General features: G+C 39.3%; 1 protein-coding gene across 2 annotated transcripts in view; it reads left to right on the top strand.

Moving 5' to 3' along the window:
• The first annotated feature begins 278 nt into the window (after positions 1 to 278).
• The window catches only part of RNF17 (ring finger protein 17), a 40,754-nt gene continuing 26,466 nt past the window's right edge, over positions 279 to 14,566 (top strand). The window contains exons 1-12 of one of the 2 annotated variants that reach the window (XM_032099346.1): positions 279 to 404; positions 763 to 849; positions 1,438 to 1,529; positions 2,206 to 2,264; positions 3,238 to 3,293; positions 4,559 to 4,658; positions 5,754 to 5,834; positions 7,214 to 7,311; positions 8,105 to 8,276; positions 9,619 to 9,695; positions 11,961 to 12,035; positions 13,191 to 13,282. In XM_032099346.1, coding sequence (XP_031955237.1) covers positions 773 to 849; positions 1,438 to 1,529; positions 2,206 to 2,264; positions 3,238 to 3,293; positions 4,559 to 4,658; positions 5,754 to 5,834; positions 7,214 to 7,311; positions 8,105 to 8,276; positions 9,619 to 9,695; positions 11,961 to 12,035; positions 13,191 to 13,282 — 979 coding nt within the window. In that variant the 5' untranslated portion in view covers positions 279 to 404; positions 763 to 772. The remainder of the gene's footprint in view (positions 405 to 762; positions 850 to 1,437; positions 1,530 to 2,205; positions 2,265 to 3,237; positions 3,294 to 4,558; positions 4,659 to 5,753; positions 5,835 to 7,213; positions 7,312 to 8,104; positions 8,277 to 9,618; positions 9,696 to 11,960; positions 12,036 to 13,190; positions 13,283 to 14,566) is intronic. The other variant, XM_032099347.1, reaches the window with a different exon arrangement.

Genomic DNA, 14,566 nt, shown 5'->3' on the forward strand with positions numbered 1-14,566 from the left:
CTCCCCGATCCCACTGGTGGGGTAGCGAGTGAGGGTCTGCGTGGGGCTTGACAGCTGGCTGGTGTTGCACTACAGGACCCAAAAAACACACTCCCGCCACCGCACGGCCCCTCCTCCCACGGCCCACGGCGGAGGAACCCGGCCGGGCGCGGCCGCCCCGCCCCTCGCTCCTGGCCGCCATTGCCTGCGGCCGCCTCCGCAGGCGCCCCGAGCCGGCGGCCATTTTGGCGCGCGAGGGGCTCCGTGAGGCGGCGCGAGGAGCGGGCGCGGTGCGCGAGCGGCAGGCGCGCCTCGGGCCCGCGGGAGCCGCGCGTCCCTGCGCCCGCCCGCAGCGCAGCGGGGAAAGGGCACCTCTCGGACAGTGGCCAAAAAAAACCAAAACGCAGCCCACGGAAGGTGGTGAGGTCGGTAGCAGTCCTCAAGGAATGGAGTCGGGGTCGGGATATGTGGGGGATTGCAGACAGGGCGTGATCCTACAGTATGGAGATACCACCGTACTGGGGATACGTGATCAGGAAGGAGGCTTGAGGAGCAGTAGTGGCAGGTGGGTCGGGGGGGAGCAGCTGAGCAGTGCAGAGCACGCTGCTGGTCTCTTGCATTTAGGAGATTTGCTTTTCAGGGAAGAAATAGGTGCATCCTTTATATGATATTTGTGTCTGCCGCTTTCATTTTGCTGTTCGCAAAGTGGTGTGAACCTGTAGTATTGGCTCAAGGGATGAACTGGACTGTGTTGTAAAGAATTTGTCTTTTTTTTTTTTTAAGGTCAGGCACCATGAGTGGGAAGGAAGAGTTCTCCTTGTTGGCTGGTAGTAATAAAGAGCTTCTCAGAAGTAGAATGAAACACGTCAGGTGTGTGAATTTTGATGTTAATATTTTTAAGCTCTGGTAGTGCAATTGCCAGGAAATAGAAGTGAGAAAATGTAGAAAGTAATGTTTGTATTCTGCAGGGTTGCAAGTGACTCTGTTTTTATGTGTTACATATGTGAGTAAAACACGCAGTTTGTGAAAAGTTTCAGTATTTAGAGTAGGATCTTGGAAAGAGAAATTTTAAATGCAATTTGGTATGCTGTCAGATACTGTATCATATTGGTCTGTATGTATTTTTTACGAGCTGGCATTGTCAATTTATACAATATATTTTAAATAACATGAATGTGATTAAAACTAATTACATAACGATTTAGTTAGCTGAAATACGGCATACCTAACAGTTGTAGTATCATTTTTATGTATGATGAATTCAGTGTCACAGAGCTAAACTACTTTTCCAGTTAAGAGAAGGTAACAAATTTTTTGTGGTGTGTTTTGTTAATTGCAGCTTCTTCATAATGTCATTTGGTAAAAGTGGATGAGCTTCATTCTAAGAGAGCTGGAAATAAGAATCAGTTTCCTACTAATATTCCTTATGATTCTAAAACTTTGCTTTTACTTCTGAAGGCAATCTCCTAAGGTACTAGAAGAGCGTTTTACAGAACCACATCAGAGAAATGGTGATTTGTGTTGTATGTCAAAAGCTCTTAGTGCAGAAGGTAAGGCTTTGGGATCTTTTTACCAGCAGTTTTATTGTGTGCACTAGCCACTGTTAATTTTTATTTTATATTGTCTGTTAAGGACAGTAGATGGACTCCTAGATTTGATTAATACATTGTTTATTTACTACTTACCCAGTAGTTAGCAAGAACAATCAGTACCTTTTGATTCCTTTCCTGCTGTTTTTCTTGACAAAGTGATTGACAAGTTTGTTCTAAAAGAAACCTTATTTTTCTGTGTTTTTCTGCATGAGTAACTTTTTCTAGGAGTTGAAAAATTGTATGGGATGCACAGTATTTATGGGTGTTTATGAAGCAATTTTCTCCTGTACTTAACTATGCTTTTTGAATGTGTGGGGGATTTTGCCTTTTTGCCTTTTGTATGTTTATCCTGTACTGAATATAGCAGCAGCATAGTATAGCTAATGATAACAGATAATGCCCTAATCAGCACACACAAGTCAGTCTTTGTAATTCTCAGCTAAGTCTTCTATCTGTTTATCTGGACTTCTGTTCCTAGCTCTTAAATTCTCTCATTAAAAAAAGTCAGGGTTCTAATTCCTGTTGATTCAATGAATACTGTTTAGAAGACTACACTGGTGATCGTGTATTCCTATTGTCTCATGGATTAGGATGGCCCTACAGGAGTGGTTTTTTTCTTTGCTTGCTTTTACAGTGTTGCATGGTGATGGGAAAGATGAAGACACTGATTTGTTTTGTTTCTCTTCTCCAGAAGTAAGTTGATCTAAAGCTTTCAGTTCAATAGTCACTGTGGTGGTTGAAGTAGCAATATTACAGGATGTTGTGCATTTTCAGTGAGAGTGATTAAAGCAGGCTCAGGTCCCCTCTGAGCTCCAGGCCTACGCTTTATGACCACGTACATCCCCAGCAAGTGCTTGCTAGCATTTCTCATTACACAGTGTTGCTGTGTAGTGCATGTCAGGTCTCCAAAGCCTCGGTTAGGAAGGTGTATTTTCACGATTCTCATTAGTGCCCCATGTTGCCAGATCTGTTCCACCCTCTTGTGTGCACACAGTGTGCAAGAAAGCATCTCATAAATACGTACATTTTCTGTCAGCTCCCACATGAAGACTAAAAGATACCAAAAAAACCAACTTCACTTTGCCCAGTAGTGCATAAGTTACGAGTTTTTTTGTTTCTGCATTTAAAAAAAATGCCTTCCATGTGACTTTTCTGTGCTTTCTGGCATGTGACACATTAATGCCATTGTTTCACAGAAACTAGTATTTTGGACAAGCATGAAATGCCTTTTTCTCTGTTACAAAATTCAGATTCAGCCTTTGTCACAAAACACAAATGAGTCAGATCTTTGGCATTTAAGCCCTGCAGTTAAGCTGTGTTGAAAAGGTACACTGTAGAATCCAGTTCAGCAATCCAGTATGTTACAAGTTTTGCATAATAATGTGGAAAATACTAAGTGCAAACAGGAAATCAGGATTCCTTTTACTTGGAATGTGTTTTATTTATCACCAAGGTGCACTGATGGCTATAGATACTCTACTTGGAAGCTCTTTCCTTGGACCTCCTCTTGTACAATTTGACAGCACTTACCTTGAAGCTTGGTCTCGTTGAAATGATGGGCAGGGGTGGGTGCTGAAGGTGAAAACAGGTTTATAGAACACCTTTTCCTGGGACTTGGTTGTAACCCTGTGTTTGAACTTGCTTTCCTTTTCACTTCTGAATTTAGACCAGGACAGACTTTAAGCTTGGGCTGTGTGGCAGCAGCTCAGAAAGACAAGCAAGGTAAACCTTTATTAAATCTTTTCATGTCTTTAAATGCCAGCCTGGGGGAAGACTTGACTAAGTAAGTGATTCCAGACATTTTCCTTGGGCTGTTGTTTTTTTAGTGTGTTCTTTAACCTTTACTAACATGTTGTTGGTATGCGTGTCTGGTACTGTGGGAACACATTGAGTACAAATACTGTTTCATTGAGAGGCAGCAAAAAACAAATTGGTTTGGCTTGAAAATGTATGAAACTGAAAGTTTTAAGCACTGTAGTAGATGGCTGATAAGGGCTCAGAGGGAGAGAGATCTGCTGAAATGCCAGGCTGTAGTAAGGAGGACTGTGCCTCCTTCCCACCACCACCTGCTGATCCCACTGCACCTTCTGTTTCGATAACCAGTCACAACTATCTAAAGATTAGATGCCAGGAGTATTGTGGTACTGTCAAATCTAAATTATGTTCACTTGTTTATTTGCCTAGGCAGTGTGAACCTGCAGGAAGTGTTCGACTGGGTGTCTTTCCCCCTGCAGTGTTACTGCTGTGGAGATTAATGTCCATGCAAATAAGGATAGTCACAGATAATTCTTTCAGATCTGTTTTATAAGGAACCTGTTCAGAAAGGAAGATGTAGGAAATTTATCTTACAAGTTTGGTGCATGTAATGTGCACTGCTAACCTTGCCCAAAGTGAAATAGAAACTCAGTATTTCATGTGTGCCTGTCAGTCTCTGCAGCAGTGTTCTCCAGATCCTCTCCTGGTTGGTCAGATGCAACAAACTGAGCCAAGGAAGAACAACACAAGGCTTCTTTCCTGGAATAAGTCTGGTTTTTGCAGAGTGGTTTTGTGAGAGTCTTGTCAGCTGTTGCAGAAGAGCAGCTGTGGGTGATCGTACAATAGAATTTAAGAGCCTTCTTAACTAAATGGTTTTGGTATCATTTGTCATGTATTCTAAAGATTTTAACAGCAACAAATGAATCCTGGAATATTCACAGTTGCACATTTACTCTCACTGAGGATAAGAATCACTACCGGCTACTAAGGTTTTGTTCAGCCTTGCCAAAACTGTCAAATGAAAAATAGCTACTTTTAAGGGGATTATAGTAAAAGATTTTTTTTTTTTTAAATGGGGTTTCTGCTGTATGTGTGAATTCAACTGCTACAAAAATAGGTGTGTATGTACTTAATGATAGATTTTGAAATATTTGTGTGTAAAGTATTTGTAGGAAGTTGGATACTTTATTTAAAATGCATTGGTCTTGTCTTTAAAATTTTTTTGTTTGCAGGCCCTTCGATCACAATACCAAAGGAAAAAATGTTCAGCACCCGTTTTCTTCCAACAATGGGCTGAGTGATGGATCAGCTCTAGCTCCATCAGCTGACATGGTGTGTTAACATGAAATTTGCTTAAATTCTCACTTGGGTTTGTATATGCATAGTTAATAGTACACTTTGTAAAACACTAAACCCTGCAGCCTTAATAGTTGTGCTGTTGTTCTGTCTCATCACAGAACTGATGTGCAGCTACAGTGTTCATAAAATAACTTGACAAAATGAGTGCAGCTTAGACCCCCCCAATGAGGTCGTAGCTGAAGACTGTTAGTTCTGTTCAGCTGCTGTGAAACTATGTATTTTGAATTTAGCTTTTCTTAAAAGATACCCCTTCACAAGATTTGAGTTGGGGACTTCTTTGTTTTTAAATTTGGGGCATCTGCAAGGCTCATGCTTACCTCCTTGAAGCAGTAATTCAGGGCAACAAGGTTGTTGGATAAATGGATCTCTCTTTAAACCTTCTATTAAGTTTGCTAACCTCGTCTTTCTGCATGAGGTTTGTGAAGTTTTAGACCAGGAGATGTAAGTTGTGGATATCTTAAAGTGCCTGGAAAGGAATTATACATCCAATGCCAGTTGTGTTTTCTTCTGTGGAGATTGCCCTGTATACTGACCATGAAAAAATCAGAACTTGCAAATGTCTGATGTGATTTCTTAGGTAGTTTTGTTACAGTGCCCATTAAAGTTTGAAAGTGGTTTTCTTGTATCGGTGTAATTCTGGGAGCTAGCTACATTGGGGGGGCGGGGGTTCCCCAAGTGATATTCCTAAATATTTTACTTTTGTTCTAGGCTGCAGTGTTCCCATTCTTCAATCTTCCATGTTTTCTTTTCTCTGTATCAGTAACTTTATTTTGCTTTCTCATGTACTGTTTTGATACGGCTTTTGTATGTGTGAGTATGCAATTAAATTGTTTAAAAAACCAAATTTAGAATCTGTTTCAGAAATACTACAGTGTAAATGTTCTCCGTGAAATTCAGGTGAGCCAAGTATTTTGTGCCTGATGGCCACTATGGAGCTGCTCAGAGTCTTCACATGGCTCATCAGTCACTCACATCAAATGCCTCTGTCAAAATGGCAAATGATTATAGACCATCTTCTTTTGTAGTTGTGCAAGCAACTTTTATGTTTTTTGGCAAACCTTTCCTCAGGAGAACAGCACTGGGCAAGATATTGATGAAGCTTTGGGCATAGCTGTTAGTAATCTTGGCCACTTCCATGAGGCAAGCAAGGTGGGTGAAAATCAGTTAAATCATGAAATATTAAGTCCTCTCCTAGAACTGAAGGTTTTTATTATGAGTAGTCACACGTTAACACACTATTTAAATGTGCTTTTCCTACCTTTGTTTTGATACCTGTTCTTCAGCTGGTCATGTTACTTCTGTGAATATAGAGCTTTAAAGTCTAGGTTCAGCCTGAGAAGTAGTCTGCAAAGGAGTATGTGAGCTTTTGCATAACTTAATAGGTCAATGCATACGTTTAGCAGAACCATATGCAAGCCAGGTTTTAAGTACTATGTGTTGCCTTAGATCAGGGTAAAATTCAGCTCTAGCTGAAACAAGCAAACTTGTTTTTGCTGTAGCAAGTACTCTAACTTTTTAATTCTGATGTGCCTCTGCATTTAAAGGTAGAAAAGATGTTGCGTGGGCAACAGAAGTAAAAAATGCAACAGAATATGCAGAAAACTGTAAATCAAGTAATACATTTATATGCAAACCATACAACATTGGAAGAATCCTAAAATACTGGATAGGACTGTTAATAGGTTTTATTGAGGAACTTTTTATCATTGATAATTATTTAAACTTTAACACATCTTAAATGTGCTGTAGAAAAGCTTGCAATTCTGTCTTTGCCGTCTATTTGCCTTTTACTTGTAAGATACACAGTACAGAAGTATTTAATATTTCAGAAGCTTTGTTCTGTTGAGTATGGCATGAAGGGTCATTAAGGCCTGTTTTCCATTCCCTTTCTAACTTGTTCTGTTGCAGTGGCCAGCCTTTCTGTTAAGCAAAGTTGTGTTAAATTCCTAATTCCTAAACTAATAGCATCTTGTAAAAACCTCTCATTTCAGCAGCTATAACGTAATAACTCATGGGTACAATTGTGGTCTTAAAACAGCTTTTCAGCTAAGACTGAGAATTGCCAAAACAATATTGTACTATTGAGATTTTTTCCATAGTCTTTTTATTAAATGTAGCTATAGTGACAAAACAGATGCTTAGCCAGAGGAAGAATTTTTTTGTATTTTCAGTTTATGCTCACAGTGAGTTTTAAAAAACGATGGAAATCTCAGCATGCTGGGTTATGTGTGTATGGTGCTGTGTTTGAATGTCAAATAAGGAAAGTGATAGAGTGGGCCTGAGATCTGTTTCTTGACTCATAGACCTAAAGGCTTCAGGTGAGGAGGGTTCAAACAGTGCCAGCTGACTTTAAGTTAGAGAAAATAAAGGGTTATAATGAGCTTATGTAAGTGGTTTAGTGTCCTGTCTGCTAGAGTATCTATCACTATCTTACTGTTTGTTGCTTCTGTTGTGAATTTTAGAAGTAGTAGTATTGTGAGAATAATAATAATGAAATAATGCATGTTATTTCATACTGAACAAAATAGGTGCTGGACTGCTTGGAGTTGAAAATAAAGCATAAAAAAGACAAAGTTACAGAAGCTGCAGATAGAACACTTGACGAACTTATTACTCTTCTGTCAAGGTAGTAATATAGTTTTGTAGTATGGCATGGGTGAGTTACTTTTATCAAGAACATCTTTCTAATTCAGGTGGAAGATTAAAATTTTGTTTAGAATTTTCTCATAGCATTGTTTTATAGTACCTGTCATTTTTGCCCTTTCATTGTGGCATCTTGGAGCTGATGTGCATGGTTGGAAAACACTAGCTTTGCTGCCTCTGCTCTTAAAAAATAAGAAAAACTAGTCATAATGTTAGTTTTCTGAAAAAGCTCAATTTTGAGGTTTTTTAATACTGTTACTAGTGGATGATAAATTTTAACAGCAGGAATAGCAGGGTTTTTTTAATTGACTTTCTGCACATTTTCAAGCTGGTAGAAGCCCAAGGACACTGCATTTCTTGATTTTCACAAACATATCTTCAGATTGGAGGGAGAGAGGTGTTAAAGCTCAGGTTTCCAGAAGAGCCTCTGAGAGGGCAGTCTTAAGATCTTATTTTAGTAGAATGAATTGTAGAATCCAACTGTTTATTTTTCAGTTGGATGTGTTTGGAAATATCAGGAGGTTTAAATGGAAGAGTGCTCCTAATATTTAATTAATAAATGTCTTTTCAGTGTGAACTCTTTAACTTTTGTGGTTCCTCCTATTACAGAGTGCATTTCCCATGCTTCTACTTTGCACTGTTGGGGGAAGATGGTCCTTGTGTGTGAGATGTAGTCACTTTGTATTGTGTGGCTGGCAGTTGTGTGTTACAGTTCCAGTTTGAGTGTGTGTACTCAAGTGCATATTGAATTCTGAAAAGTAATGTTTTTAATACAGGAAAAGGAAATTGTTTGCAGAATTAAAGGAGAACATCAACAACTGCAGTACTACTATTGCAAAAGCTAAGGAAGTCATCGAAGAGAAGAAAAAGCACTTGATTGGTGCCATTAGGACAGCAAAGGAATTAAAATTTTCACGTTCTCTAAGAAACTCTTGTGATCTTGCTAAGGTAGTTACATTCTTGCACTGTGAAATAATTTATTTTTAAGGAATAAGTTCAAATTTGGATTGAAAGTTCGTGATCCCAGTTTGCTGACTTCAGTAGTGGCATTTTTGGGGCATTGTATTCTTACCCTGCCTCTTCACAGACACAGAACTTGTATTTGGTCTTGGTCACAAGTTACAGTCTGGTGACTGATGTGAAGCATAAAAGGTGGCTCTTGCCTTGAAGAGCTCAGCATCTGAAACAGGAGATGGAGGGATGGAGGATAGGAAAACTGTGACGCAGTAGTGATCAGTGAAAAGGTGGTGTTTGGATCAGTTCAGTTTCTCAAACTTTTTCCATTCCAGAGCTCTCCAGCCTTCTCACTGAACTACTCCAGAATTCATAGCCACACTCACTTGATCCTCCTGGGCCCAGGCCTTTACTTTTGTTCTTCCTCCCCATCATATCTGCTGTTTGTAGAAACCCATGCTATCTGCCATGCTGTATCAGACCAGAGGTCCATCCTGTGACATCTGTCTCTGGCAACAGAGAGGGAAAGATGCTTGGAGGAAGCATCCAAGAAACTGGGTATTTAGTGAGTATAGGAAGTTGAAGGTTAAGGCTTTTAGTCTCAGTAGGATACATCAGGCTCGTTACACTGAATAAACATTTCCTGATTCTGTCATAAGCTTGTGTAACACCTTTAATGTCAGTGTAAAGCTTGTGGCAGTGTGCATGTGTGTGTACAAATGTGCATTGTAGGTGCATTATATGTACATAGGCATAGGTAGTGTCAGTGAGTTCCACCTTTTACCATTTAAAATGAGGTTTATATAAAGTACTGTGCTCTGTTCTTTCAAAATGTGCTACCCAGTTACTTCATTTGGGGCCTTTGTAGTCCTTGTGTTGAGAAAAAGAATAAAGAATTGGTCTCTTCATTCTTTGAAGAAAGGTGCTTTGCAGAATCATCCACCCTGCATCCTTTTGTTACTTTCCATATGAAGAAACTGGGTCTTCTGACCCACAAGAGTTGAATCGTCCCCTTTTTTCTGCTGTGTACTTCCATCTTACCAGTGTGATTTTTTGGGAACTGGCAGCCACCACTCTCTTCACATAGGCCTGCCTCTTTACTTAGAGGCACTTTCTCATTAGATCTTGAAACAAAAGGAATATCTTGACTTCTGTTTATATGCTTAGATTACAGAATCCCAACCATTAGGTCTTAGCAGGGGAAGAAGACATATATGAGAATTAGCTGTTGGCTGAACTCTTTGGGTTTTTACCATAAAACGTGTCATAGATAATGGGTGTCTGTATAATCTACCTTCTGTATAATGGAAGCTAAGATTGTACTTCTTAATTTCAGATTCTTTATGACTTGAAGTTGCCAGTTGAGGCTGAGCTCTCAAGAGTGAAGAATTTAAAGGAAAAAATACTTTCAAGGTAAATTACTGGAGCGGGAGATATACAGGGAGGTAAAAGGAGGCACTGGTTATCTTAATTACAAAAACTGTTCATGTAACAGTTAAACAGCAGAAATTGAGCTTCTTCACTTTCAGTTGACTGAAAAACTACTACTTCAGACATAAGTATAAACTCACTAAAAATAGGCAATAGCCTTCATGTGAGGCATCAGGAAGAAAGCACATACAATTTGCTGCTATGTAGACAAATACACATGCATTTAAAAAATTCTTGACAGACTTCTGCCACTTCTAAACTTCTCCTTCCCTTATAAGTAGAAATAAATTGGGAGAATAAGGGCTTAATTATTTTCTTAGTAAATCAATTTCTGACCTTCAGGAAACATTAAATGCTTTTTGGAGTGCTGATGTCTAAAAAAAGTTGTGGAAAATACCAATTGCTGTGCTATCCTCACTGGAAGTGACTGATGATTTCTGTAGCAGAAATGAGTAAAAAAGGGGGTTGTAGCTGAAATACAGCTGACCCTATGCAACTTAGTCATAAGGCTGGTCAAGAGTGCTGCAGTTCCTGGTGTATAAAGGCCACACTCAAAAATGATGAAGGGATGGAACAAAGATGGTGCTACTTTGGAACATATTGGGGATCCCGTTATATTTCAGGATGTGGAACCACTCTGGGAATAGAGTTGGGGTGTGTCATCAGATTCTGACTGTCATGGAGAAATGAAGCTTAGCAAGTTGGTTTGCATGCAAAGTGTGAACAGTTTTTATAGGATCATAGAATCATTCAGGTTGGAAAAGACCGTTAGGATCACTGAGTCCAGCCATCAGCTGAACTCTACTAAGTCCACCTTTACTGTGTATTTAAGTGTAATGTCTGCATGTCTTTTAAATCACAGTCATAGAATGGTTTGGTTTGAAAGGGACCTTTATATGTTGTGTAGTCCAAGTGTCCTCCAGCAAGAAAATGCATTCTCAACTAGATCAGGTTGCTCAGAGCCCCATCCAATCTGACCTTAAACCTTTCCTGGGGTGGGGCATTTACCACCTCTCCAGGCCACCTGTTTTGCTGTTTCACCACTCTTGCTGTAAAAAATTCCTTTTATCTAGTCTGAATCTACATTCTCTTAGGACAAGGGGTAATGATTTTAAATTATTGCAGGAGGCTGTACCAGAAAACTTGTGCCTGGCTTTCTGGAAGGTACTGTAAGGTCGCCCTGGTGCCTTGCCTTCTCCAGGTGGATCAAGCTGTAGCTCTCTTAGCCATATGCATCCAGGGATGGTGACTCAGCCAGTCCCTGGGAGGGTTTTTCCAATGCTAGACAAAAATTAGGATCTCTCCTGTCATATTAATTGAGTTACTGAGTTAGAATATGGATAAAGCAATCTATAAAATCCTCTTTTAGAAAACTTAGGCCCTACCTACCAAGTCATTATTTGAAGATACTGTCAGTGATGAATGACAGTTTCAGAGAAGCCTGTTGAAACTCTCCCCCATCTTAAAGCTGAAACATAACAAAAGTCAATTTTTTTGTATTGGAAAATTTTTTAAGAACTTCAGCTGAACGGGGGACAAAGGAGACTTGATGAAGGATAGATATGGAAGTGTTACATGCCTTGTGCCACACCAAAAGTGAAAAAAATCACAACTAGGAGGTGCACAGAAGTTAAGGCATGTGCTGTAGACATAAATGTTGTAGAAGAAAGAGTGGATGCGTTCCTGAAGTGGCAGTGGGAAAGAAGCACAGACAACTGTTCAATACTGTTTACATTTCAGTTTTCATTAATTAAAACTGGATAGAAAAGCTAAAGGCATTTATTTTAGTTATATTCACAGTTCCATTAGCCTAATGTAAAAATGCTTAACAGTTTCTGCTGGTTTTCATTGGTAAAGAAAATAGTTAATAGTGATCAATAAACAGAAGTATATATTTTGGGCTTGAGTTATACTTTTGTTCTTTACAAAGAAAAGAAAATTCTCGTTCTCTGTGCAGAATAATACATTCAACTAAACTGAGTATGGATGTGAAAAATGAGTAAGTGAATGTTACAGTACTCTGTGCATGAGGGAGAAAGCAAGAGACAAGAGTCTTTAAGTATGAACATGAAGATAAATGAGCAGCCAAATCTGTTTTTTATAGGAAGAAATAAACTGAAGTAGATAATTAATCTCTTACTCTGCGCCTCCATGAATATTGTGCTGAAAAACACCATAGATCTCAAACTGTCAAAGTGATTTAGGTATTCATGTCACCTTCTGTAATACTTGTTCTCTTCTCTTGAGATTGTTCCTGAACACTTTCGAGATTACATCTTCATTAGAAAATTTGGGCAAGATTAAATGGGGCATGACAGGGAAGTAAGTATTTTTCTATGAAAGAGAATAGGTACAGTAATTTACCTGTTCTAGTGGTTAAGTATTTATTGGAGATTAAATTAAAAAAACTCTAGTTGCTTATGGAATTCTAAGAGTATATTGAAGCAAGGCAGATCTTTATATGCTGGTATTTCAGTCAGCATTCCAGTTAGACCAGTTTGTGTTTCAGTTCTGATGTTTTGGTTTTACTTGGGTTTTGTCCAAGTATATTTTGCTGAATCGCTTAAGTTATCCAGATTTTATTTATGCTGTGTACTTTTCAACTTCAGTTGGCATTTAATGATTCAATCAAGGAACTTGTTAGGCTGGAAAAGATGACTGAGTCCAGTCATAAACTTAACACTGCCAAGGCAACGGCTAAACCATGTCCCTGAGTGCTGTCTCTACTATGTAGTACATGTAGTAGAGATGTTAGTCATTTCAGCACATGAAAATGCATGTAAGTGTAAATTAATCTCTAAAATGAACAGCAGATACTGCAATTGTAGTATTTCCAGTTCACAGTCTAAATACTGATTGTGTCAAATGCCAAAAGAAATTTAAGATTAACAGAAAAAACCCTTTTAAAATTACAATTGCTTTTATTTTATTAGTCACTTTTTTTTTTTTTTTTTTTTTTTTTTTGCTGTGGTCTTCAACTAATACTTGAGAAAATGGAATGGAGTTGCTATTAGGCTGTTTTGGTTAGTACTGATTATGCTAAAAAAGGCTTATTGCATACTGTAATATTTGAAAATCCTACATACAAGAGTGCATAGTGTCTGTTAGTACAAAAGCATCTGATATGCCTTTTGTTTTTCACATGAGCTATCTTACCACGTTATGGACATTTTTTTCAAATTGTTTGTACTTGTGGTCTCTGATCATCTAGGTGGGGGCTAGCTCTTGCATGGAACTGTGCCCAGGCATATGTGCTGTGTCTGTGACAATTCTTTGTAGGATTCAGGAGTCATGTTACTGTTTTATGTTGTCTTGGTATTAAAAAACTTGATTCATTTTATTTCTAGCAGCTCTTATGAGGTGTTCTTTTAACATAGTGATACATTCTTAATAAAACATGAGCTTTGACTCGTGCTTTTCTGGAAACAGACTGAATTATATTAATTTGTCTCCAAATAAAATTTTTCCCAAATATAGTGAAGATAATGGACAAGACACTCTCATCCTTGATGACCAGGAAGAAACACCTGATGTCATAATAGAAGAAATACTTGAAGATGACTTGGAAGGCAAGTTTCTTAATACCTCATACTTTCAGTGTTCCACTGTCAGGTGGGATCTTATTTTTGAGTCTTGTATTATGCTGTGTGTTCGGCTCATATGAATTCTTTAATGGTGTCTCTTTCAGTTCCTTTTGGATATTTTTTTGTTCTCTAGCTTACTCTCAGAGAGGGTCAAAAGCACTATCTGCTTTGATGACTTACTTTGACTCGTGGTTACTGCAGTCCCCCTCAGAGTTTGACATTGGCTCCTGGAGAATTCTTTCCTGTCAGTTACCTCAGCTTCTCGAATCTTCTCCCAGGCCATTGTCCTGTGATATTTGGCAGTACCAGTTAGGTTCCTCAGCTTGTCAGATTCTCCCTGGATCGTACTAGTAAGAGTGTAGCTGACAGGTCCATAAAGGGATCCTTCCCCTCTGTTGGAAGTCTGAATCTGGAGTACCGTATCCAGTATTGGGCCCTGTGGTACTGAAAGTCACTGTCATGCAGGAGTCCAGCAGAGCCTGCTGAGTTGGTGTCCAGGGGGTGCTCAGGGTCTTAGAGGTGCTTTCCAGCCTTAATGATTCTATGATTTGGTATGTAAGATAAAGTAACTGACTCATCACTCATTGGGGGTGGTGGCCAGGGGTGATCCAGAAGAGGCTGTGTCCCTCTTATAGGTAAAATCTTTCAAGTCAGACTTTTTATTCAGATGCCATTTTATACGCTGGAAATGGCCAAGGGAAAGCTTGCCTCTGTTCTGGATGTGGTATTTCCTGGACTTGGAAGCACAGTGCTGCATACCTGCTCAGACTGTTTCAGATGCCAGATTGTGTTTTGTCTTTTGCCTGTGATGTGTTACAGTTTAGAGATGGCAGTGCTCGAGGATGTTGCAAATTTGCCTGTTTAGTGGGCCCTGGTCAGTCATGCAGGTGACACGGAATCTAGATGATGTTCACCCTTTGCAGTAGCTCTGTGGTATAAAATACTCTTGTAAGAATTGGGTTGTGGGGCTTCTAAAACCCTCCGGCCTATTAACAACCTTTGTTGAGTAGCTTCAGAAAGAGAAACCTGTTTTTTGTATCCCTAATGGAGGGAAGTACCTGCAGCACAAAGGATTTGGATGCTTAGTCACAAGTCCTGTCTTACATAGGGTCATCTCTTGGCTAGTGCCTCGATCTTCATGCACTAACACTGAATAACTGTAGGAAAGTGCTTAGCTTACCTGTTCTTCAAGATAGGAGCCTTAATCTCTAATTTGCTTTCTAGAAGCTTTTTATGTCTTTGTTAGAGGGAATAAAAACTCTGAATTAC

This window comes from Corvus moneduloides, chromosome 2 (assembly GCF_009650955.1).
Source record: "Corvus moneduloides isolate bCorMon1 chromosome 2, bCorMon1.pri, whole genome shotgun sequence".
Taxonomy (NCBI): Eukaryota; Metazoa; Chordata; class Aves; order Passeriformes; family Corvidae; genus Corvus; species Corvus moneduloides.